The 27354-nt window shown below is 39.9% G+C and overlaps 1 protein-coding gene across 1 annotated transcript; it reads left to right on the top strand.

Moving 5' to 3' along the window:
* The first annotated feature begins 1260 nt into the window (after positions 1–1260).
* Positions 1261–26825, top strand: myo1hb (myosin IHb). The gene is made up of 34 exons (XM_048258512.1): positions 1261–1287; positions 2845–2895; positions 3269–3376; positions 13097–13258; positions 14054–14169; positions 14449–14647; positions 14806–14886; positions 15387–15566; positions 16041–16139; positions 16373–16486; positions 16767–16838; positions 16930–17049; positions 17193–17260; positions 17434–17539; positions 17837–17917; positions 18226–18317; positions 18530–18624; positions 18985–19031; positions 19130–19210; positions 20227–20332; positions 20537–20654; positions 21132–21245; positions 21374–21450; positions 22132–22200; positions 22766–22850; positions 23189–23351; positions 23708–23791; positions 24013–24106; positions 24296–24351; positions 24518–24653; positions 24901–24968; positions 25125–25222; positions 25345–25444; positions 25675–26825. The coding sequence occupies exons 3-34, from the start codon at positions 3365–3367 to the stop codon at positions 25699–25701; spliced, it is 3120 nt and encodes a 1039-aa protein (XP_048114469.1). The 5' UTR covers positions 1261–1287; positions 2845–2895; positions 3269–3364; the 3' UTR covers positions 25702–26825.
* Positions 26826–27354: the final 529 nt, after the last annotated feature.

The raw sequence follows: 27354 nt of genomic DNA, 5'->3' as shown, positions 1-27354 counted from the left end.
AAACACTGCCATGCAAATAATTGCTAATTGCAATCGGTAATCCGGCATGGATGTGTATTTCTTTGGAATTGAGTAAACAACTGCATTTAAAACCTTTGTTTACAAGATTGCTACACTTTTGAAACGATTTAGTTTAAGAGTTTAATGCACCAATTTAAGTTTAATATCTCTGCTAGTTACGCCCCTGCTGGAAGTCGTAAGTCAATGAACCTTTTCTAGACCCTCTCCCAATTGTACTGTTGTGAAGATCTGGGTCTTCCCAGGCTAGAGATTAGGCTTACTGTGGAAGAGAATTTGAAGTTGCACTAATGTATCTTGACCAATAGAGGGAAGACTAGCTGTGTCTACAATGAACATGCATGATGAATGCAGTTGATGTGAGCACATTGGATGTGGTACATAGTGTCTTGTTACGGTAGACAGTTGTATCAGAGAGTATTATTTCCATGTTGTCCTTGTGGCTTGATTGAAGTTTAATGAAGTAAAATGTTCTTTCAGCTCAGTAGCTTTTTTTGCAAATCTTGTCAGTCAGCCTTGTCAGTCATAATTAATAAGTGGCATTGAAGATTGGACATATAATTGATTTATTGTGTGTGTGTGTGTGTGTGTGTGTGTACGTATGTGTCATGTTATGATAAATTGTGTTTGCCATTGTATAAATATTATTTCTGCATACAAAGGTAGAGTGATGAATGTGAAAATAATTCCTAACTAGACTCTGAGACTAATGTATCTTAATAGTCTGGGATTTGTGCATAAACCTTTCACTTTTTAAAGTCTAAGGCTGTTGCAATGTCAAACAAACTTGACAGTTGCATTCGTATGGTAATCAAGACGCATTTAATTACCAGCTTAAAGTTACCTGGTCATATCCTCAGAGCTCAGATGTTTCTTTTCATTGAGAGTGATAACTTGACTCATGTTACCCAGTCAGTGGAAGGTAAATACAGGCACATGCCTGTAGTCTATCCTTGTAAGTGTGGTCAACTTCTTTCCAAGCCCAGACTGGAGATGAAACAATGGTTACACTTTACTTGACAATGTCGACATGAGAGTGACATGACACTGTCATGGACGTGTCATAAACAAGTCATAAACGTTTATGACAGAACGCTTCTGTTATTAAGTGACATTCGGTTTTTGTCATTACAAGTTAGGGTTAGGTTTAGAGTTGTGGTTTGGGTTAGGTTTCATGTGTCACGACAGTGTCGATACTGTCAAGATACTGTCAAGTGAAGTGTTACCAAAAACAATTTACACCCAGAGAGTCTTACCAAGCAGTTAAAGGTAGGTCTGTCATTTGGGTAAATGGTTGTTGACAATTGAGCTCAACAGCCAATCAAATTACAACTAGCGTCCATGCTCCTGAGGCAACATGTTTATTGGCTGGAAACTGCTTATGGCTTGGTCTAAGAGCCATTGGGCCTCATTCAATATCTTCCTAAGGATTTTCTGTGTTCTTAAGAAGGTCCTACGAAAACTCTTAAGCAGATTCACGAAGGTGTTCTTAAACCTCAAAATTGTTCGCAGTTTTGTTCTTATCATGCAGAATCATGCTTTCATTTCTACCGTATATTATGCACTACATGAGCAAGACAACTTGATTACTGTATATGACACATGCTTTGAAGTGAAAGCACTACTGCAGGAATTGAACAGTAAATAGTCCTTAACACTCCTTAAAAGTGTTATTTTGTTGTGTTTATTTATTTGAAAATACCTTAATGCTTTGTAAAATAGTGGAATTTATTTGATTAAAAAAACAATTACAATATTTTTTATTCAAAAATACCATAAATGATAAAATATATAGTTGTCATTTAAATTCTATTATATTTTACATCTGCAGATATGATGGAAAATGCAATAACTATTGGTTTATGCACAAACAAGTCAGTTCTCAAATATGCACAAGAGTGCTCTTGAGTGTTTGTAGATTCTGGTCTGGTCCTAAGAACAAGAAAATATTGGTGAATGCCAGAATCTTTGTAAAAATTGTGTACTGTAAGTGGGTTTTAAGAACACATTTCTTCCTAAGAACAGTTGGTGAATGAGGCCCATTGTCTTTGATTCTCATTTACAGAACAATTTCGGTTTACAAACAAAATAATTTCTTTTCAGGCAAACTCAAAAAAGGAACAACTAAAGGAGAGATGAAATTCACTGAAATTCATAATCACAGCCTGTAACTTTAAATGGCCATGGCCGCAAGCCTGCAATACCGTGCCAGGTCTATATGCAGTCCTCCTGCTGTTGCCTGCCTAGCTTGCTTCAATGTTCACATCCCATGACACACATAGCTGTTCACTGGCTGAGGCAGCACCTGCTGTGTTTTTGTGGAGGCACAAAAAGATGGCCTGCTTGTGTCCAAATTTGGTTCAAGAGACACAGGTTCTTGAGGTGAAGGTCGAAGAGAGAGTGCTGGAGAAATGAAGACTGTTCGAATCGAAGGTCGAACCGAGACATTTGGAGAAGAGGAGATATTGAAGTTCCGGGGTTTAACTGTCTTGTCTCATCTCTTGTCTCATCATCTGGAAGTTCAATAACTGAAAATAAGCTCATAAAGAACGAAAGACAACTTTGCAGGCTTCCAAAACTCAGACAGAAAAAACATCCCATGTTGTTCTGTAATGTGACATTCTTTGCCATCTCTGTTAAGATACACCTGTGAACGTTCCGTAGGCTATCTTCCTGTAGCATTACATGTTTAGAGCCTGATTTTCCATGTAAGCTTATTTCAAAGTTGAACTGACAGTTTATTCACCCAGTGAGACTAAAACTAGCATGTGCTAATTTTTCTTCAGTCTGTCTTCTTTTAAATGTTTATGATTTGGATGTTTTTAGGTCTGGTCCACTCTGCCTGAAGCATCCCAGAATGAGGCCAGGGAGAAGGAGGTAGATAGAAAGAGACAGAGGGGGAGAGTAACGGAGAGAGGAGGTAGAAACAGAGTGTGAGAAGTAGTGTGTGTGTGTGTGTGTTTGTGTGCATGTGCGAGTGAGTGTGTGTGAGAGAGAGAGGTACTGTAGATGGTGGGTGAAGAAAATTAGGACACTATGACACCAATGCAAGAGAGACTATTGCATTGTGGGATACCCATAAATCCAGGTGATATAGGTAAAGTGAGTGGTGTCCCACTTCAGCATTTTTAGGTCTGCTCCTCTTCTGCCTCTGCCTGGACAACGCATAGCCACCGCCACAGTCTCCTATCTCTCTCTCTCTCTCTCTCTTTCTCTCTCTCTCTTTTTCTGTCTCTCTCTCTGCAACAAGGTTGATACCACACACCACGTCCTGCCACAGTCACCACCCAGGAGTCCACTGGAACTGGATCATTCACTGCAGACTGTCCACGCGGCTAACGGGAACATGGATTCGAAGGTAACTCACCGACCGGGCAGGATGATAAAATGCATTTACTCAGGTTACGCTTATCCAATGTCTTAGTAATCTGGCTACTACTTGTGTTGTCTCTGTCTAGTCCAGCAAATGTTCTTGCTATGAATGATGTCTCACTGTTCTCTGTTCAAGTTTGAACCTGATTTAGATAACATACGATAATACTTTATTGTCTGTTACACAAATGCTTATGCTTACATGTTTATTAATGATATTTGAGACATGAGTGCAACTGAGACGGTATCAGAATCCTACTGTCCTGTTACTGCTATGCTGCTACACCACAGGTCAACCCCAAGTCCAACAGCATGGAATCACATGCGGTCTGCGGTACAGTGTGTGTAGGGTGCTAGGCAGTTGTGTCTATTTGCGACTATAAATAAAGGATTAGTTAGATGTTGCTGGTCTCTGTAAGGTTAAGTGGACTGCTGAATATTGATGTGGCTATCCTGTGTGTCTTTGGCCTCTGTGGCCTTCTGGCCAGCGACCTGCTTGTTGGTCAGGTCACTTTAGCCTCCACCTTGTTCAAGACTTTTGGTTTTGGAGCCAGCTCACTGACTTTGAAGTGAACTGCATTGGGTTGTTTGCTGTGATGTGCATTTCTAGTCAGACAATTAAAGCTGAATGCAGCTAATATTCACAGCTCCCGTCTGGTGCGCACTGACGAGCACAAACTCGATGAGAGGGTGCTCGGTGGTAGTGGGGGAGGGGCATGAGAGTTGTAAACATTCAACATTTTGGCTAAGTCTCCTCAATCTGTCAGACTTGCCAACTGCAGCTTTAACAGGTGCCTTTATTCACAATAACACATCGTGCAGTGAATGCACACAGAGAGTTAGGGTCACAGTGTTTGGGAATGTGAGTAGCTAGATGAGTGACACTGATTGTTTACCGGCAGGTTTATCTACATGTGACTACTTGGCATGGTGTACATCATGTTAACATTTGCACTAATTTGATGGTGCGAATGCTTTCTTTTAATTCAGTTTAGTTATCTAATGCTCCAGGCAAGTCAGATACCGTCTGAATGTTTTCCTCTATTCATAAGTTTGACTAGGGAAAGTGATAAGTAATTTTGTATACAAGTCATGGTATTGTATGGACTTTATGAATGCATACCCTTTCAACTGGAATTTTGAGCGTTTTGAGTGTGATGTTTTGTCGTTTTGCAGTAATTTATTCCCTCGCCAAACAGACCCACTAACTGACCTTTCATCAGAGGACCACCTCTGTGCGGCCTGTACCACTTCCTTTGGTTCTAGTCATTTCTGTCAAATTAACGGACCTATCGATAATGACAGACAGTCAGTCAGTCATAGACACTGGCATACAAACAGAGATTACTCTGTTGGAAAATTTAGCTAAACTTCAGAGAGACAGAGAGACATAAAAGAGAGCTAAATGATGTCCACTTGTCCTTGTAACGTTACTCAGCATAAAGTTTATAATAGAGACCCAACCCCTTTGACTCTGGTGTAATTGGATTCCTTGGGCTCTGTGCTAAATCAGAGTGAAGAGGGAAGTGCTGGGCTAGTTAAAGGCTGGACGAGACCCATGCAGGTAGCTCGGAAAAAGAATGGACGCTGAAGCATTCACTCCGAGGGACATCAGAATGAACTTGAGGTGATCCACAAAATATTCTGTCCCATGTTTTACATTTATTCATTTAATTCATTTAGTAGACACTTTTATCCAAAGTGACTTACAAAATGAGGAATAACATTCCAGCTACCTATACAATGCAGAGGAGACCTTGAGTAACAATTCATAATATATGTTTCCCTAGGTATAGGACAGTAACTGGTTATCAACTCAAGAAGACAAGACAACAAAACTGCTCATTTGACCTGGACTCATTTATCTTGTGTATTGAGTTTGGGCATCAGTTCGGGCATCAGTACCTCAGAGTGGGATTCTTGTAAACCCAAGACAATTCCAGTGATCAACTGAAGAAAACGATTGACTGGCACTGACTCTAAATTACAGAGAAAAGCATGGACGAATACCAATTTGTTTGCTTCTTCTGAAGCATGAATCAGATCTACAGAACAGATCATCAAAGCAACACAGATTATCTTACTGTTTGTGCTTCACTAGCCTATCCAAATGGTCAGGCTAACAGGTGTGTCCAAACTCAGGTAAATAAAGACACTCATATCATAATGCTGCCCCAAGAGGACTAACATTACTCACAAATCAGCACTACTGTGGAGTGATACATCTATTTTATATTTATTTTAGCTTTTTAGTGAAAGCTTCCTGTCAGTGTGTTTAGAAATGTCTGTTCCCTCCTCTACCTCCTTCTTCTTCTCTTCCCTCCTCTACATCCTTCTTCTCCTCTTCCCCCTCTTCTCTTCTCTACCTCCTTCTTCTCCACTTCTCTCTTTTACCTCCTCCTACCACTTTCTTCTCCCAACACACTTTGACTGATACTTATAATGTAGGCACTCCTATCCTCTAGTAATAGTATTGACAGATGCAGTAGCAATTTCTAGTCAAGGTCTCCTCTGCACTGTAGTTTGAATGTTATCTTGCTGTAAATCACTTTGGATAAAAGAGTCTGCTAGATGAATAAATGTAAATGTAAATACAGACACATGTGTCTTGCACCATTTCACCAAGTCAAATTCCATGTCTTTTCTTTTTGCTGTGGAAAAGAAAAAAAAACTTAGCAATAAAATGATTCTGATTCTGAAAACCTCCTGTCTAGGCTTCATGTAACGTTTCCCTGGAGACTCTAAGCACACACTTACCACACATTCTTGAATGAGTCAACTGATTCTGTTTAAAAAGCAGTGATCGTCAATCAAAGACCTGGTTGTGGTCTGACAGGTTAAGCGGACTGTGTAATTTGTGTAAATAGAGGCATTCAGGCGTTACCGGTAATGTGTCTTTGATTGTGCTTGTACGATGTTCAGTTTTAACATTCGTAATTTTCCAAAAGTGACAGCAATCTGTGCAGTAAGCACAGACTGAAATATGTAACTGACTAACCTAAAATACTGAGAATTCAACCTAATTCTTTTAGACAACTCCATTGTCGACTTGCAATAATATGACTTATTGTCACAACCTTCCTGACCATAACCATAACCATACAGCTTTAAAAAAAAAAAAAATTGTGGTGTTACATTTTCAACCTTTATGTCTGCCTGTTTCCAGCGTGATGCAAATCCGACTATTGCAGGCAAGGGTGCTATTATATGCCAGACAAGTTAATGAGAGAAGCAGTTCAGCCAACAAACCTGTTGTGTTAGAAATGCTCCCTATACTTCTATGCAAAACGTGAGAGGATTTTCACCATGGAAGCATTACTTACCTACTTACTTACTAAGTATTGTTATCCATACAGGCTGACCTAGAAAAGCTCCTACAAGTGGCACCACTTGGCGTTGTGCTGTAACAATACCACCAAATCTTATACACTTACTACAATGACTATAAATAGTAGCAGATACCACTATTGATAGTGTGTGTGTGTTGACATGGTGGAAGTGGCTCCATGGGCTGTGCCTCAAAGCATCTGCGGGGCCCATTCAGGGGATGGAAAGGAGCTGCCATCTGCATCAGGCATTGACGAGTGGTTAGTAATTAGCTGAAAACGGATCGGCCTAATCAAAGATCAGTAACTGGACTCCGGACCTGCCTGTAATTTTGTGTATGCAGGAGCGGGGGGGTTGTTAGAGGAGAGAATGGGTGGGGTGGAGTGGTGTTGGGATGGAGACTCAGGTGGAGGATACTGTTTCTGGAGCCTTGTGTTACACGCAGTGGGGTTGTGGTGGAAGTGGCTGAAGTGGTGGCGGTGGAGGAGGCTTAGGAGTAACGCCGAACGGGGGATCTTTTCCTGCCTGCCCCCCGATAAATGATTCAGCAGGCTGGAGCGCAGAGCCCATTAGGCTCATTAGGCTGAATGGACCAGGCAGAGCAGGAAGCCGCGGCTGCCCGCACGAGAGGCACCACCTCTGGACCACGGCCCTCTTAACAGGGCACCACAGAAGAGGCGGCCAGAGAGAACGAGAGAGCGCGAGCGAGAGAGCGGAGAGCGTCAGGCACACGGGCCGTCCGTCCTCATTAGGGTTACCCATATCGCAAGAGTCAAAATCGAACCCTCAACTGCTTTTGGTCAACGCCCTAGTCATGTGTGGGCTAATTTGGCAGTGAAAAGGTTAGTTGGAAATGGACCGCCAAAGCACACTGGCTGGATTGTATGTGCACTGAATGAGACCAGACAAAGCAATGGATATCCAGGTACTCTGCTTTTTAATAGCATAATGAGTCTGTCTGCTGTATCTCTATGTTGAATGTGTCTTATTTGTTACTGTAGAATCTACAGTGTAAATCATTCTTTTAATGCCGTTAGTCGAATGGCTGAATGCAAATACTCTTCAATACATGGTTTGCTATGGTATAATAAGAGCCAAAAGATAAAACTTTGTGGAAAACTAAAGTATACCATCAGATCTTATTGTGTTTTCAAGAGAGCACACTCTGCTCTCACCAAATTGGACCAAAATTGTGATTACATTTGATTTGAATCTTGTTGAATTGAGTCACTCCAACTATACTTTCCAGTTGATAACACCATGAGTGTTTCTCTGACACAATAAATACAATTAACACTGTTCTAACAGGTTTCCAGACATAACACTCAGGTATACCCGTATTACCTATAGACCCTTTCAAGAGAGTTCCATTATCAGCATCATAGTTGGCCCCACAAGACTTCCTTTTTAACATTCCATATGTTATCTTAATGCAGAGGAAGTCGATTGGGGCCCAAATAGAACGTTCAAGCATTGTTTTTGTTTACCTTGTTGAAAGGGTCTATAGCCAACCCTCCACCCTAGGGGGGCCGTGGTTTAATACATTTTTAAGCATGCTTGCATCAAGGACATTTAGCAAGGCGGTTGCACGGCCATTACCAAGGCCATTACCATTAGCACGCCGCAGACTTGGTGACAGGTGACGCCACACAAAAGCCCGGACTCTTGAGTTTCTTGCGGCTATCTAGGCCAGCGGGTGTTGCCCTAGGTGACACAGTGTCAGTCACTGACCCCAAAAGCGGACGTTGTGGCTTTTCAGGAGCGGCTGGCCACTGTGAGCGAGGAGTAACCGGATCCGGCCCCGGGGCCGGTGGGGTGAGAGAGACAATGGGCCGGCCTCTCCGCTGATGCCTGGCGAGAGATGGCCGAGCCGCCTCTCCTGTTCCCCTCTGATGGCGGCCATAAAATTGGGTGTCTTGTTGCTCTCTCGCTCCTACTCTGTCCTCCTTGTTATGTCATAATATGCTGACATTCTCTCTGGATTCATCTTTCCATTGCTTGCCCCTTTCTCAGCCATACTAACTTGGGAAGTCTCAGTGAATCCAATAGAACATTTGGCTGTTTTTACTTTGGCCAATAAGTGGCTATTTACCATTCTTTCTTTCTCTCTCTATTCCCCCTTTGTTCTCTTTGCCTCTCTTCCCTCGATATCTCGAGTTTAGTCATACGAATTTGGAAAGTTGTAATAAATCCAAGCATTTGCATCTAACCCTCTTTCCATCTTGGCCAGTAGCATTTAGCCTTCTCTCCCTTACTCACACACACGCACAGACACACACACGGACGCACAGACACACACACACACACACACACACACACACACACACACACACACACACACACATCCTCTTACCTCATCTCAGCCTTGGTGTCAGATTTTCATCCGTTGAGTGTTGTGGCCCCAGTCATGCACTTCCGTAATCTCTGCCTTGGCCTATAGCATGGCATCACAGTGTCATCAACATCAAATTATTACACAGAGCCAACTTGGCTTAGTATAGGGCTCTTTTTGCGGAAACCTTTCACAGAGATTACTTTCTCAAACATTTTACCGCCACTTGATAGCCACATGAAACCATTGGCAGCTTGCGAAATGTTGTCTTTAAACCTCAAACACCCAAGTCATCTTAAAATCTGCAGGCTGCTGTTTTCCTCCTTTTGCTTATACAGGTGTTAGGGATGACCCTCTGGTGTTAGTGCACTGACAGGTCCGTGCTTCTTGTAGTTTTTGTCTGCTTATCATAAGGCCATTCTGTCAGTACATTCTAACGGTTTCAAGCTGAGTTTGAGTTGCATCCGCTTGAGTTGCATCGTTCTCAGTTCTATAGTCCTGTATTTGTTCATCAAGCTGTAGAATATGGACATTGCTGAGAAGCATCTTGAGTGCTGGACAAAGAGGTATGATGAGATAACACATCGGAATAATCATGTGTACGAATATGGATAATCTGTATCCTACAGCCCTGGTAACCGCAACTTAACGGTCCCATTAAGTACAGTGTAACATACCATAATATTACATATCAGTGTAACATATTTACACATAGTTTGACAATGTACTTGTCACATAGAAATAAACTGTAATTCTAAAACCAAACTAAATGCTATACAAGTTTAAAACATCCACACACCATTACTTCTTGTTACTCATGTTATGTTACAATGGCTGTTTATAATATGTTGAGACTGGAGCACTGTCAGTGGGTGGGAGCCTGTTTTTCAGATAGGGCAGGAATTGTACCACTCCTTCCTAAATGAGATAACAAACACCCGGTACAAAAATAGGGATGGATGGCATGAGCTATATTTTATTGATATGGCCAGTAAAACATGACAAGACATCCATTTTATTTACTGTGTTTCATCAGAGGCTAGTTGTTGAGTTTGTTGAGATTGCCTAATGCCAAGACAGATGGAAATGCTTTAAACTGTCACTTTGAAAATAGATTCACTGAATGATCAACACAATTTTTTTTTTACAAATAGATTGAAAGTGGTTCACCGTGATCCCCTTAGAATTTGATAAAATGGGGGGAATGAATGCCTTAAAGCTTTCAGTCATCTTTCATTAAGTTAGGCCTACTTTGGAGAGTTAGAACTAATGAGGAAAACACCTCTATCTGCACGTGTATGTTAGCACGTATCTTAATGTACACTATATGTACATTATACGTACTGTACAGTGTAGAGGCTGTCTGTGTGTGTGTGTGTGTGTGTGTGTGTGTGTGTGTGTGTGTGCAGTGTGTATGCATGCATGTTAGATGGAGGGAGTTCTATAGGGAGTGTATTTTGTGTATGTGTTTATCGTGTCTCAGGGGTTTATCAGGCTGTTATGCTCTCTCTCTCTCTCTCTCTCTCTCTCTCTCTCTCTCTGTGAATGTGAGTGCATGTATGGATGTGTTATGTGTTTTGGTACACATGCATGGGAGCGCACCACACACACACACACACACACACACACACACACACACACACACACACACACACACACACTAGTCATATCTCTCTGAGGGAAATGGTATCAGGAAAGCCAGATGAGAACAATAAAGACATGATGAATTACGGCATGTGCTGATGCCCTTGGCCTATATTGCTCCCCATGACTAGGACTGGCTAAGGTTTCCTGTGGTTTGGGATGAAAATAGCCTTGTTTTTCCCCAAAAATAACTTGCAGAAACTTTGGGATACAAGAAACATCTTCCAACGTCTTTTGTCTGTATGCCGTAGACCTACTGTTCTTTATATGTCCTAATTATGCTGTTATATATGCAGTGTTTATTTGTTTATCTTACCTTGTTTACCTTGCTTACGCCTGATCGTCAGAAATGCTTGATCACCTCTTCCCTTTCCGCTAAGTTGAATATTCTTAATAGGCCCGGAGGAAATTATAGGAGTGGGTGTATGCTGGTGGAGGTGCTGGGGTCAACAAGTCACTATTTCCTCTCACTTTCCCCATTATATAACCCCTGGTGTGCTTTCGAAAACGATACTGGAAGACACACACACTCACACGCACACACACACATAGCAATAGGGGACTCAATCGCATCCAAGGTAGGGGCTGAGCTTTCGCTGTGTATTTAGGAATAATGGTAGTCACATTGCACCTGCATATAGATTGTGAGTGTTGCTAGAGCAGTTTGAGATTGGAGTATCTGTTGTCACTGTTGTTAAAGACTTTGCTGCAAATGGTAGTGAAAGATAGGCAATATCGAAATATTTCAAGTTATTTGTGTTATAACTAAGAATTCCTGAGAATATGGTGCTGTTGTCTTTTTTTTAAATATAGTGCTGTTGTCTATTTGTTAAATATGGTGTGGTTGTCTATTCTTTTAAATATGGTATTGAGTAGAGTAAAGTCTCTACTCTTATCTGATATATCTGATCCTCAAAAGATCAGATCAGTGATGGTAATGCAGAATCTTTTTTTTCTATTTGTCTAACTATACATATACAGGTTTTTACCAATGTAACTGAATAAGATATATTTCAGTTATCGTATAATATAAATATAAATATATTATTGTATTATTCTTTTGCCAACTTAGTCCTTTCTGTTACGTAAGAATGTATTATGTGATTTAATACTAAATGCTTTAAAAAAACACACTCGGAAGACAAGCTGCATGATATTGCCCTTATGGAAGGTGTGCTTGCCATCTCTCTGCATGTCGCCATGGTTCCTGTGGGACAGTGCCTCACATCCGCTGGTGAACACTCCGACAGGTGACGAATCGCCGGGTGGTCGCGGAAATCAGCTTGGAAGCAGATTAGATAGCTGCCCTCCCAAACGTAAATCTTTCACTGAGGGGGACAGATCCGCTCAAGGCCATTTCCTATTTTGTGTTGGCGTCTGGGCAGTGAAACTGGTGGACGCAAACACAGATGAGGAGAGAGTCTCTGAGCTATCAGACTTTGGACCTACAGTATAGGCGTGACGTTTATTCTGGACATATGTAAGAATGTACTGACAGAATGGCCTGACGATAAGAGTGCATGGCCGGAAGAGGACCGGAGGGATGTCCTTTGGCCGAGGCACGGCCTTGACATATCAAGGGTGGGGGGTAGGGGGTTGAGAAATTGACACCTGGCTAAACAGCAGTTGAAAAAAAAACAATATCCAATTGTCAGTTTGATTTCTCAGAAATTTGTCATTTCTCAAAAACGGTGTGGAAATGTTTTTACAAGCCATCCTGTAGCATGCGATCCTATATATTTCAAGAAAGTGTATTTGTACAATACTCTTTGGATAAAATGTACAACAAAATAATACAAGTCAAAATAATTTAGGACATTTCATTTCAATACCAACTTTGTAGGTGTTTTTTGTACTTGTCCTAAATGTATAGTATATTTACCGGTACTTTGAGTACAGTATATTTCATATATGAAACCACTGAGAAAAAAACAATCCCTAGACACATCGAGTAAGTAGGACCTTTCAGTAGCACACTGAGCACAATATATTTTTTCTGTTCTATTTGGGAATTGTATCCATAACTTTGGGTTCTGCTATGGCCATCCTCTATCCATTAAGCTAGGGGAGCAACATTTGTGTATTTTTTATGGCCAGGTGTATCCATATGAATATAATATATCTGAATATAAACTATTTCTCCTCCTCCTCTTACTGGGTTGATTACTGAATCTCTATGATACTGTGATTGAGACTATAAACTACTTCTTGTTCTGTGTCTGGATTGGCTACTCTCCTTGATGCTGTGTCTGAATGAGAGCATGAACTCTCATGGGTAGGTGACGGGACTCTTGCTTGTTGTGATTGGCTGTTAACTCACTGATGCTGTGGCATAACCTACTTCCCATCTCTTCTCTGGGCTGGCCACTGACGGATTCTCATTCATGTTGGGACTGGTCACAGGGCCTGGAGGAACGCTGCAATCGCATCCTGCGGGAGATGGAGGGCTCGCTGACGGCCCGGGACCGGGTGGGTATCCAGGACTTTGTGCTGCTGGACAACTACACCAGCGAGAGCGCCTTCCTTGACAACCTGAGGAAACGCTTCCACGAAAACCTCATTTACGTGAGTCTGCGGGACAGATAACAGTTACTTTGGGAGGGGTTGTTAGTGCTCTGTAGCTCTCAACATTCAAGTAGAAATTCAAATTAAACATTTTCTACGATAATCTACAGGTCCACACTATCTTAAAGTTTACACTTTTGTAAAAACATGATTGTTTTTGTGAAACAAATATAATCACATGTGACATATAAGTGTTATAGTAGCGAGAGATTAGGTGAGTTTGACCTAAAGACCTTACCTGGTCTGGAGACAGTGCCTGTGTTTAAAGGGGAGTATTCCATCAAGTGCTTTAGAATTGAAATGCCATAACAACAGACTGGCCAAACCGCTTGATTAAACGTTTCATTTAAACCCCCTTAGTGGTGCTCTCAAAAGCTGACGTAGCAATCAGGGCAGTGGAATGGTCTTTTAGGGTCAGGAGAGAACCTTTAAACATAGATCTCCAGGAACATCCCTGTTAAGAGGGGCTGCCTGACACTGGCTGGATTTCCTTTGATTGTGTTTGTACTTAATATAACCAGCACTGAACCAGTTCATCTCACTGCATTTCCATACAAACAGCAGATTTTTATTCTCAACTAATATCAATCACACTTATTCTGAATGAAAAGGTTGTGGTAATATTTTATGGAAAGATTTTCTTATGGGAGTGGGAAGAAAATCAGCCATCATGAGCTATCAATGTTCTCATGCACGTACAGTACATCTTACTGAAAACATTGAGTAAAACTTGTCTACTCATAATTGAATTGAAAAGAGTAATTCTCTTGTCTGCAATTCTCTCTTAACTTGCAGACCTACATCGGGACTCTCCTCGTGTCAGTCAACCCTTATAAAGAACTGGGCATCTACTCCAAAAAGCAGATGGACATATACATGGGAGTTAACTTCTTCGAACTGCCACCACACATGTACGTCTGTACTGCACTCCTTCAATATACAGTATATGTGTGTGAAAACAGTAGTTTGTTTTAGTGATTGATTTTGAATGACCAAAGTGATGTGCTAAATGTGTTTCAGATTACATGTGATCATATACAGTATGGGATCAAAATACTTATACTTACTTATACTTATATATAATCTGTGTGTTCATATAGATTTGGCTTTATAACAAATATGTAACAAATAATATTGTTATGACTGTGATTGTAAGTACATCTTCTGATGGCCTATGACTGTGATTTCAGCTTTGCACTAGCAGACAATGTTTACCGCACCATGCTCAGTGAGACGAACAACCACTTCATCCTGATCTCGGGGGAGAGTGGGGCGGGAAAGACCGAGGCCTGCAAAAAGGTCCTGCAGTTTTACGCTGTGAGCTGCCCAAGTACCAGGGTACTGGACAATGTCAGAGACCGCCTGCTCCTCTCCAATCCTGTTTTAGAGGTAAGCATCCTCTGTGTCTGTGACTGTTCAGGAGTGTTTGCTTAGGCACTGTTGCTGGACAACTACCTTAATAAAATAGTATAATGTTAAATGTTAAGATTGTGAGACATGCAAATATTGAGATGTTGCATAAGAATGTCAAAACATTTGTTTTTTAGGCTTTTGGAAATGCAAAGACATTGAAGAATGACAATTCAAGCCGCTTTGGGAAGTACATGGACATACAGTTTGATCACAAAGTAGGTCAAGCACAGGTTGGAAATACTGAGAAATTAATACCAGACTAACAAACCAGAATGGCTGGACAACTATGCCATTTACAACCAAGTTTAAGGAGATTTAAATTAGTGGTATTTGCTACATGTTTTATGTGCAAATACCACTAATTTATTTAAGTGTAAAGTGTTTTATGGTAACACTTTACTTTGACAGTCAGCACACAGTAGTTTAACTTATTATCTGTTAAGATTCATGTGCAGTATGTAAAATTGTTGTTGAACAATTACTGACCATCATCTTAACCAAATCCAACTGCTAACTTTAACTTTAAATATAAATTCTAGTTAGCAGATTGTCAACAGATAGTTTGTTGATAATTTCAGCATCTGTAGATGGCCTGTTGGCGGACTATCCAAGTGAAACTGTTTTATGAAACCATCTATAGTAGCCTACAGAGTATGCAGACAGACAGACAGCCTCCTTCAAACCACCACTTTAAACACACCTTTCAAATCAACAGGGTGGAGCGGTCGGAGGCCATATTCTCAACTACCTGCTGGAGAAGTCCAGGGTGGTGCACCAAAACCATGGCGAGAGGAACTTCCACATCTTCTACCAGCTGGTGGAGGGTGGGGAGGATGAGTTGCTGCGGTGGTTGGGCCTAGAGAGGGACTGCCAGAAGTACAGCTGCCTTGTTCGGGTGAGAATCAGGGCCCTTATTTAAATGCTGGGCAAAGTGCAAAGTGCAAAGTCTAACTAAAGCTTGCTTAGTAACTACGCAAAATCTATGTGCAAATGTAATACCATGAGAAAGATCCTAAGCAGAACAGAGGTGGGTCAGCTAAAAGCCACATGATGCACAAGAACACTTCTGCTCATAGACTGACTTTGCACTTCGCACAGCATTTAAATGAGTGTTACTTCAGTAGACATATTAGTGGCTGGTTTCTGCCATTCTTGATGCCTTGAGGGGGAGATAACTTAACAATTTATTTCTTTGTGGAGGGTATATGTAAGGTATGAGGGCAACCGAGGTGCAAAAGTATTAAATCAAAAAATAAATATCATGAAATATTTTAAAACCTGATAAATTGAAGTCTTCTCAAATGAGATTTTCATCTCTGGGTTCTTAGAAATACAGTAACACCCCCTTCCATCTGTTCTTTATGTCTAGGGTAACTGTGCCAAGGTGAGCTCCATCAATGATAAGAGTGACTGGAGGACAGTGCAGAAAGCTTTTACAGTGATTGACTTCAGTGAGAGCGATGTGGAGGTGAGACATTGAGTAAAGCGCTCTGTTTTTGCTTTTGATTTATTAATGCCTCCCCTATTCCCTGATGATTCTCCCAAAATGCTTGAATCAGCATGTTCCCAATATTTTTGTAGTAAAAACAGCAGTGTGTGCGGTGTGTGTGTGTATGTAAGTGAGTGAGTGTGTGTGAGTGCATACAGTTGTGCGTTTGGTGGAGTTCCTCTGTTGACTGTGATTTCTCTGTCATGCTGCAGCACCTGTTGGCGATCATTGCTAGTGTTCTTCACCTGGGAAATGTCCAGTTTGAGAAAGGTGTGAGGGGTTATGCCACCCTGAACAACAGCCTTGAAGTACACTGGCTTTCGAAGGTGCGTTTCAAACAAACTGTCCATTCAGCACGACAGCTGAATACAGTGTGGTCAGTTAATAGAGATCAATCATGAGTGATTGAGTTCACAAGGAATAGTCAATCCATGTTTCAGACAGACCCTTGATCTGAGACTAGGTCAGTTATTCTAGCATCTGTGTTAGAATAAATCTTGTTGTTGTGAGTCTTTACTGGAAATATACTGTATGCTAATGCAATTTACTGCACTGAAAGTACTTCAACAGAGTGTCTGAGTGAATATTCTCTGTCATTCAAACTAGTTGCTTGGGATTCCGCCACAGATTCTGCAGCAGGGTTTAACTCACAGGAAGATTGAAGCCAAATCTGAAGAGGTATTTCAAGACAACATTTCAATCAAGACCTTATTTCTCTTATCGATTTCTCTTATTCTCTTATTTAATGTTTTTTAATATCTTACTCCAGGTACTCAGTCCCTTCACCATAGACCATGCAAAATACGCCAGGGATGCACTCGCCAAAGCCATCTACGGCCGCACATTCAACTGGCTGGTGGGCAAGATCAATGAGTCTTTGGTTAACAAGGTGCAGTTATTTTATGTGACAGTTATGTACTATATGCAAGTACCGTAATGCAGCATGATATATTAGTATCACGTACTCAAGTAATAAGAAATTAGAATTAATTTTCAGATCCATATTTGCTGTATGTATTAATGTTTCCATAGGATTCAACAAGGAAGACCGTCATTGGCCTGATAGATATCTATGGATTTGAAGTCTTCCAAACCAATAGGTCAGATACCGCTGGACTCTTGAGCATATACTATCCATAACTCTTAAATCTTCACCAGACTATTAAGCCTTGTTTAGGAGCTAACAATGAAGAATTGTACAAAGAGGCTGGTCTTAACCATTGTTTTCTGTATTTGTTGTTATTGTTGTTTATCATTGTGGTGTACACTGCAGTTTTGAACAGTTCTGCATAAACTACTGCAATGAGAAGCTACAGCAGCTCTTCATCCAGCTGACACTAAAATCTGAGCAGGAGGAGTATGAAACAGAAGGGATCGAGGTAAAGAGATGCCATATTTTTGAAAGTGTAAACTATGTGTTCACACTAGACCAATGATCTTTTGCTCTTATTATGGACACATAAAAAAACTAAATCAGAGATGCATGTCTTGTTGAAACATTTTCAGTGCGCAAATAGTTTTATGCTGATTACATGTGCTGTACAGTAGGTTCTGCTAGAACTTCGTCACCAAAATACTCCCCACACACTTTAATCTGTTGACCCCATTTCAGTTGCACTTGGCAATGAAAAACAATGAGGTCACTATTGCATTCTCACATGCCTTGCTCATTTCAGTGGGAACCAGTGCCATACTTCAACAACAAGATCATCTGTGACCTTGTGGAAGAAAAACACAGAGGCATGATCTCCGTCCTGGTAAGAACAACACAGATTCCTCTTAAATTCTTATTCACACAACTACCCACCCCAACATACATACATGGGGTATAAACAATCAGGACATTACATATTTCTCAATTTAGGTAAAACCTTTATTTCATTCATTCATTTCCATAGGTTGTGCTATTGTTCTGGTCTGTAAAACAGTGCATACTGTAACCCGGAATTAGATTATATTTATTTTCTTAGCTTGTGAGCTTGTGTTATTTATTCAAAACATTTAGAAAGGCAAACTTTTGGTATATAGAAAAGCAACCAGCCATTACCTGGTGTGACCTTTGCAGGATGAGGAGTGCTTGCGCCCTGGGGAGGCCACCGATCTCACCTTCCTGGAAAAACTGGAGGAAACGCTGAGTGGACACCCTCACTTCATCACGTTAGTCTTTACTACAAGTACCTAATTTAATTTAATTAAATTCAATACATTTCAGTTTTTAATTATTTAGCACCAAAACTATTGAAATTGTCTGAGGATACTTTAGAACCCCCAGACAAGATCAGTTAAACAGCTATTGTTATTGTTACAGATTAATTAAACAGCTATTGTTATTGTTATTCACATCACATGATGTATTTTTAATCCCACAGGCATAAACTGGCAGACCAAAAGACCAGGAAGACCCTTGATCGAGGAGACTTCCGTTTGATTCATTATGCTGGGGAGGTCACATACTCCGTTAAGGGTCAGGGAAATAGAGCATGTTTCAAACAAACGTATCTACATATCTTTTGATCATGGAACCTTGTCTTTGTTTCCTTTCACCTGGTGGGGTTTGCCAAGAGTTTAACTGTACTTATGCTCTGCCTAAATCTTGTTTATTGTTTATTGACTCTTTACAATACATGCATGTACATACCAAATAATTCTAGAGCACTATGCTCCGCTCTAGAATCTTTGGTACATCAAAGTTGTTTGTTATTTGTCCATTGGCGAGACTATTTTGAGTCATTTTAAGATTTAGAAGCCATGATGGAGTTTAGCCAGGTGAAAGGGATATTCCTAATGCATTGCCAGATGTATTCATGAGCTATTTCTTCTTCAGGATTTCTAGATAAAAACAATGATCTCCTGTATAGGAACATAAAAGAGGTAGGTATCCTAGTAGTTCCCATTAAATAAATGTAAACAAAGAACAGATGTATAGGTTAAAGTGCAACAAATACATACCTTAGGTTGGTTCATTTTAGGTGATGCGTCAGTCCCAAAATAATATCATCAAGCACTGCTTTCCAGCCAGTGAACCTGACAGCAAACGAAGACCAGAAACGGTACAGAAAATGTTTCATGATTTTTCATTAAATGTTACTTTTAGAAACTATGACATATGAATCTCCCCCAATAGTGGCCATATTAAGAGGCAATGTTCGTTTTCCACGTTGGCTCTGACATAGGGCTGTCAAAATAACTGATTAATTAATTAATTTGAGAAAAAATAACTGATTAAAAAAAATAGTGCAGATTAATCGATTCCATATGACCTTTGACCCCGAGAGATTCTAGTCAGTAACCATTAGACTGTAAAATGAAGGAGAGAGAAGAAAATGTGCTGCCTACAGTAGATCATTGATTGGAACATTTACTTTTAAAAATGGCCTGATTGTGTTGATAAAAATAAAGTACTGATTAAAATAAAGTCCTCTGCAATGTCTGCAGCAAGGAATTTGCATATCACTGGAGTTCGTCAACTCTAAAGTCGCACATCAATGCAAAGAAATAGTGTTGACATTGAGGGAAGTGTTAATTTATTTTCATAGTGTCCCCTAGGTTATATCTGTGGCCTGAAATGCCTTGTATGTGAAAAAAAACTTCTTCCCGAAGTACTTTTGAATTTATTTCCTCAGCATATTAGGTCATATCATAGATTATTATGGCCATAATAAAAATAATAAAAGAGTTTTTGAACTTTAATGTCACAAATACTGATTATTCAATGATGTATTTGAATTTAAATATTTAAAATACTTTCACAGCAAAAAATATATATGTGATTAATTTAGATTAATTAATCATAGAGTATGTAATTAATTTGATTAAAATTTTTAATCGATTGACAGCCCTACTCTGACAGCATAGACCAATTGATATGGTCTTAGACTTAGATCATGTACTGGTTTCATTTGTTAAGATAGAGAAGTGACAAATTGGCCATAAAATTCAAAATACAAGTCATTAAATTGCAGATGTTGAAACCCGTGCAAACAGTTTGGCCCTACGGAACTGTTTTTCTGAAAAGAACACTACCAGCTGAAAGTGACACCATGACTGTTGGTTTTCTATTCCACAGGTAGCCACACAGTTCAAGACTAGCCTCACGGGCCTAACGGAGATCCTGATGTCGAAGGAGCCCTGGTATGTGCGTTGTGTGAAACCCAACGATGGCAAACAGCCAGGTGAGCAATCGAGCAGGTCGGTTCGCAGATCCACTCGACCCGCTGTGTACATCTCAATCTCACTACGTATCTCGCCTCAATTAGGACCTGTAATTGTTCAGGAGTGTGTGTGTGTGTGTGTATGTATGTATGTGGCTACTTGGTCCTGAATGTTTTATGACACTGTGCGGTGGCTGTCTGACCTCTAGTTTCCCCGTGCCGTAGGACGATTTGATGATGTAATCGTGAGACACCAGGTGAAGTACCTGGGGCTGATGGAACATCTCCGGGTCAGGCGGGCAGGCTTTGCTTACAGGAGGAGATACGAGGTCTTCCTACAGAGGTACTCTATAAGCTGCCGGAGTCAGAGTTGTGACTCCACATCCTTTCTATAGGACAAATAAATAGACGTTCTATTCACAAAAACACCACAATATTTCTTTTTTTTTTGTAAATGGGTGCGTTCTCCATACACTAATGAAGGGATAATGGCCAAAACGTTTGATGCTGCTGCTACTGAAACAAATATTACAAGACAATGAGAGTATTTTGGAGTGCAACCATCTTTATTATTTTAGAAAAATAAAATAGCTGGCACTTCTTGTGAATTGCAGCGTCTTTTGAATTGGTGTAGTTCAAGTATTTTGTTACCTCAAACATCACTTCACCTCATTATCTCAAACTGTATAAGGACACATGTTTTAGTGAATCACGTGAACAGTGTGTAGATGTCAACATAAATGTGTAGATGAAAGGACTCCTAATAATCCTGCTTGTTTTGTGAAATTGTGACTATTTCTGTTTCTGTTCATCCTCACAGGTATAAGCCCCTGTGTCCAGACACCTGGCCAAACTGGAAAGGAACCGCAGCTGAAGGTGTGCAAAAGCTGGTCGAACACCTGGGATACAAAAAAGAGGAATACAAGATGGGCAGGTGAACCAGACACCCAAGATCCAAGTGCAATTGCTGCATTAACCAAGACGGATGAAAAAGATTTATTTTTGGCCTGTCTAAAAACCCTAATGAACTGTTTAATGCAAAATTGTCATTGTTTTTCCTAGAACAAAAATCTTCATCCGTCATCCGAGAACCTTATTTGCCACTGAAGACGCATTTGATGTTTGCAAACACCAACTGGGTGAGAACTCATACATATCCCATAAAGTGTTAATAGATTGTCATCAGTTGCTACAGTATGTGCTTCTGGACATAATAGGAAGTTTTATGTTGCAGGGTAACAATTGACTAAATGCTAGTAATTAAAAGTATGAAAAACTGTGCTTATGGTAACAGATCATGTTCTACCTGAAGCTGGACAGGCACAGGTGTTCTTTCTCAGTCACTTACACCACACGTCACACTACACATTTCAATCGGTCACTTTTGCTGTGTTCACACTGCGAGACAGCCGAGAACATTTCATGACATGCCAGAAAAATGGAATATTGATTGTTACCTCAATGCCTATCGGGTGTTGGCTGCACAACAAATAGCAAGCAATTGAAAAGGAATTTGGCCCGATTATTTGTTTGGGCTGACTAAATCAGGGTCCAAAATTGTACAGTGTCTGTCCGACTTGATGTAGTAGAATAGCCATAATGTCAAAGATGCATAAAGAGTGAGATTTAACACAGTTCCGCTTTCATAGATATGATGAGGAGTTCAGACTTCCCAGACTACTTTACAGGGCCACTGGAGGATTAGGCAGCTTAAGGCTTTAATTAACCCCTGTTTTATTGTCATCCCAACCTGTGATGAGTCTAATGCTAACATGATAACTCTTTCCCCACCACGTCTTTTAAATATTCTCTTAATACAGCCACCAGGATCCAGGCGAAGTATAAAGGGTACCGCGTGAAAGGGGACTTCCTCAGGCAGAAGGAGGCTGGTAAGTGGTGACCCAGAAACACCTCCTACTCCTTGGGCCCGCTGAGTGCCCCAGAATCTACCCAGTACCAGAATATGGGGCAACACTGTTTTAGAGGAGACTGTTAGAGTTTATTGGATTAGACATCCTCAGCATAAGCAAACCCCTGTGTGTTGAAATATGTACTGTACTGTTGGAAAGTGTGTGTGTGTGTGTGTGTGTGTGTGTGTGTGTGTGTGTGTGTGTGTGTGTGTGTGTGTGTGTGTGTGTGTGTGTGTGTGTGTGTGTTTTCTGACACTCACATAGTAGAGCAGATAAGTATATATTTGTATTTGTTTCCTCTGTCCAGATAGATAGTCTGACCCGAACAAAGAGATTTGATTTAGTAAACTTCATTAATCTGGAAGGAAACAGAAAATGAATGAGAACGCTTGAATGGTCAGAGGAAGGTTTCCGATAAGCAAGCAATTAAAGGAAACATTTCATCCTCAGCTGGCACAAACACTAAAATCTCCATATTTACTCCAGTCACTAAACTGGTCTTTCATTGTCTGGTCTGTTTTTGTCTTAATGATACGTGTGTCAGCCACAAAGATCGAGAACTGCTGGAGGGGTATGATGGCCAGAAAAGAGAAGGAGAGAAGAGCATGGGCTGTCAAAGTCATTAAGAAGTAAGCCACAAACACCACACATTTTATACAATGTACAATCTAGTATTTGTTTTATATTAAGATTTTGATATTTAGGACAGGTTTTCTGCTGTTTTTACATAGATTAAGCATAATCCTGGGCTAAAAAAGAATTCAGTTGAAAAATGAATTAATTTTTTTTTGTACAATTAAGTCTATAGGACTAGGATTAATCCATGTCGGGGGAACTGGCCCCATGATATTAAAATACTGTGTAGAAGTGAAGGTCCCCTTTTTAGATCAAACTGTATAGGTAGGGAGTCTAGATCCTTCTATACCACTCAAACAGTTCCTTACAGCAGAAAAATGTCATCTTTTAGGTTTATTAAAGGTTTCATGACCAGAAACCAGCCAGTGAGTGTGGACAACTCTGAGTACTTGGCCTTTGTGCGCCACAACTACCTCATGAGACTGAAGGATAATCTGCCCAAAACTGTTCTGGAGAGACACCTCTGGCTCACCCCTCCTCCCATCATGAAGGAGGTAGTTTGTTGAAGGATGTCTGCTAAAGCAAATACTTTATTATTTAACTTAAGACAGGAATTATGTTGTATAAAATGTTGCTATACAACTTGGATAATGTTGCATACAACATGAATAATGTTGTGTAACAGTGAGACTGTGGATATTGAAATGTCTGGATGTTACTGTTGTTAGCTATTGCTGTTTGTTGAAATTACTATTTAATGATGACAGTATAAAGCCCATTTTGGTTCTATAAAATGATATGTATTACACATTTACTCTAGATAAACACTAAGATCTGTTTACTGCAACAGTAAAAAAACATGTCCCATTGGGATATTATAGATACTGTTTTTTTGTTGTTTTATAACTAGGCCTCAAAACTATTACGCAAACTCTACACTCGTCACATGGTGTGGAAGTACGTAAAAGGGATGACCGCACAGAGAAAAGCACAGGTGACCCCTGACCTTTGACAAGGGCATGCATATTCCTGTACACCACCAATTAAGGTTCAATGGTGGACACTGTGTAGACACTACAGTTTATGGTATTGACAAAGACTGTACTGTATACCGGTAATATTACTTCATTATTGATTTGCTGAATGCCACGACCATTTACATCTTGATTTAAATCTTGATAAAAATGTATGGCATGAATGTGAATCCGTTTACAGCTTCAGCTGAAAGGACTGACCAGTGCGCTGTTCAGAGGCAAGAAGGAGAACTACCCCAACAGTGTGGGACGCCCATTTGCCGACACAAGGATAAGTAAGACTATTTTCTTCTGTGAAATAAACGCAAATGTCTTTATTTTGAAAACTACCCAGCATTGCATGCCCTTTACAAATTTGTAACTTTACGGTATCAATGGCACGTATACAATAAGGTACAATGCGGTATTCAAATCAATACAGTAATCTGCAAAGTGCAATTCATTTATCTTTTTCTTGTGTGCAGATGAACAAGACATCAACATTAAAGTCTTGCAGACACTTTGTCAGGAGGGTGTAAAGGTATAATACACTTTCATCCAAAATTATTTTCTTTTCATACACTGTTCTTTTGATATTTTATAATGTACCTTAAGATAACAAACATTGAACAGAATTAAGAAAGACAATCCTACTTCAGCTGACCGTACAAAAAAAAGTACACTGGTTTTTGCTTTTCTGCCCACAGTATAGCGTTCCTGTCATCAAGTATGACCGCAATGGCTTCAGACCCCGTTTCAGGCAGCTTATCTTCACACAGGTCGCTGCCTACCTGGTGGAGGAGGGCAAGGTCAAGCAAAGGATGGAGTACAGCTCACTAAAAGGTACGGTAACTACCACGGTCATATCTCAGGCTATGCTTTTCAAGGCTAGTATCTATTTTATCATAAAAGTAGTGTGTGTTTATTTAGCGTTTATTTTTATATTTTAGCATTGACAATTACATTGATGTCATGTTGTTAACAGCATGGTTATCACTCAATGGTTTGTGAGTTTTGTAACATGGTTCATAGGCGATTGAGTGTGTACAGTACTTGGTGTGTAAGCGAAACGACTGATCTGTCTTCTCAGGTATATCTGTAAGCAACTTGAGTGACAACTTCCTGATTTTCCATGTCTCATGTGATGCCAAGCAGAAGGTAGGATAAAATACCCCCTCCCCAAAAGTAAAATAGATATAAAGCTAAATTACAAAATACTTAAAAAGGATATTTACTGTTGCCACATAATTTAAGCTACTTAAGTCCAAATTACCCTTTTTCTCGTGGGACTATGAAGTGTGTATCTGTTTGCAGGGGGATGTTGTTCTGCAGTGTGATTATCTGTTTGAAGCCCTCACCAAACTGTGTGTGGTGATGAACAGGAAAAGCATTTTCAGCATCGTCCAGGGAAGGTGAGATGAAAATCATTCAAAGATGGTTAATCGCTGTTTCCTAACTTTACTGAAAAATAATAAAGTATATACTGTCCTTAAGTTACAACTAAATGCTAATATTTTGCTTAAACTATACGCAGCGTAAGATTTGACATCCACCCTGGCCGAGAGGGGTTTGTGGACTTTAAGAGTGGTTCAGAGTCCATGGTATACCGGGCCAAGAATGGTCATCTTATGGTGGTGAGTATTCAACTTGAATCATGTTGATTCAACTTCAATAATTCAAGTGTCCACAAAGTTGAGTTGCACAGTGTGTTATTCTTAGCTTAATTTAGCATCATGGATTTTTAGTTGACAAATGTTAACAGGTACATGCCAGTAAACTGAGAATTGGTAGCAGAAACAACGCTTTCAATTAACGGCAAACCCTGAAAACATTTCCTTAACGCACAAATTATTTAAATTTCCAGGAATCAACAAAGACAAAATCCCGATGACCTTCAAGTACTGGAGATCTAGGATGCACTTATAGCTCCTCCAAAAACAGCCTCAGTCCCATTTCATCTGGTCATTTGATTTCAGACTGATACCAAGTAACTCCAAGATGGCTGCCAAGCCATGTCCATCCATAGACTTTTTTCTACAAATCTGTGGACAATGGTGTGATCTTACGATTCAAGATGCCCTCACCAACAGCTCTATATCTCCACAGAGAACAAAAACACAGCTACTCACTGCTATCATCAAGTAGTTATTATAATACATATTCCATGGCGCAAGATTATTGTTAAAGCCACATTCTGCTTGTTTAGAGACATAAGACAGAGCAATATCCCTACACTTTGGCAGGTCATGTAGTTCCCTTGTATAAACTAGACATCACAAAATGGCAGTAATGTAAAATCTAATAATTATAATAATAGATCCATAAATTGACTAGAAATTGAGACAATTATGTTTTTCTATTGTTTTGGCAATCTTTGTGTAGTCAGAATTGTTTTCCTTAAGATTTTAAAATGACCAACACCAATAATAAGGTCAGTACACATACTGGTGCAAAACTTTAAGTGTGTTTAAAAATGTAATACTTTTTGTGTTGTATAGGTTGTATAGGTTTGGAGGATGATATTTGTCTCACTGAATAGCGATGTTATATTTGTGTAGATGTACATTAGCCTACTGTACATTGTAAAACAAGTGTCACTTCTCCAAAAGCCACGTTAGTTTTAGTTAACGACCATCCATCCGGTTTTATTGGCCAAATGCCATTGGAATCTAGTCCTTAGCCTCACAAAGCCAGACATACATTATAATATATCTGAAATCAACCAGATATGAATATGGTCTGTGGTTTACAGATTCAGATGGCAACATTTTGTTTTTTAGGGGGGGAAAGTTAGTTCTGATCCTGTCTGTTCAAAACACCATACACCACAACTGCAACTACAGTATACTGTGTACCCTTAACTGTGGAATTGGACAGAATTCCTCCCTCATCACTACACACAGGACAAGTTAATTTTCAAAAGATGTCAAAATACTGTACAGGTTGTAAGACATAACTGTTATTTTATGAACTAGCCATGTGTATCATACTTTTATACTTCCACCAAGAACCTGCTTTACAATAAAGACAAGACCAAAAGTCGCACTTGTGTACAAATATTTAATGTATTTATTAACATAAAATACAGACCAGTTTTAGTAAATACAATCTTGTGCAAATACAGTTCTCATATGAAATGATTGTTTTACTGCAAAATGTCAAAAATAAATGTCTAAAATATTTTTGTTCTTAATTTAAAACTACTGAGGAAAAGGAATCCCTCACAATACAAACAAATCTCAATCTGGTCACTTCTATTCAGCTTTGTAGATTATCACAGGGCTAGGTCTCATTTTGGTTGCTAGTTCTATAAGCAGTGAATCATCACATAGCCTACATGGATTGAGGCACTAAGGATTGTAATGGCTTGAATATTAGGACATCAACATTTGCATCAACATTTGACATGTGTCCAAGAACACATCCTTGCCCCTCAGTTGGTCCCAATTGTAGTTATTGTTACGTTTTTTGACTACTTGCGCATGCAGCAACAATATTTAAACATTATGTCATTAGGCTACTTCATAGTCTGTGAGCACAAACT

Source organism: Alosa alosa, chromosome 12, assembly GCF_017589495.1.
Source record: "Alosa alosa isolate M-15738 ecotype Scorff River chromosome 12, AALO_Geno_1.1, whole genome shotgun sequence".
NCBI classification, from domain to species: domain Eukaryota; kingdom Metazoa; phylum Chordata; class Actinopteri; order Clupeiformes; family Clupeidae; genus Alosa; species Alosa alosa.
The sequence above is the reverse complement of the archived record's forward strand: the minus strand, read 5'-3'. Positions and strand labels throughout refer to the sequence as shown.

Bases quoted from the DNA above. Each gene is read 5' to 3' on its own strand.
- myo1hb (XM_048258512.1), top strand. The intron at 23,352-23,707 runs GTAGTTTGTTGA...TTTTATAACTAG, and splicing joins CTCCTCCCATCATGAAGGAG to GCCTCAAAACTATTACGCAA. The intron at 24,969-25,124 runs GTAGGATAAAAT...ATCTGTTTGCAG, and splicing joins CATGTGATGCCAAGCAGAAG to GGGGATGTTGTTCTGCAGTG.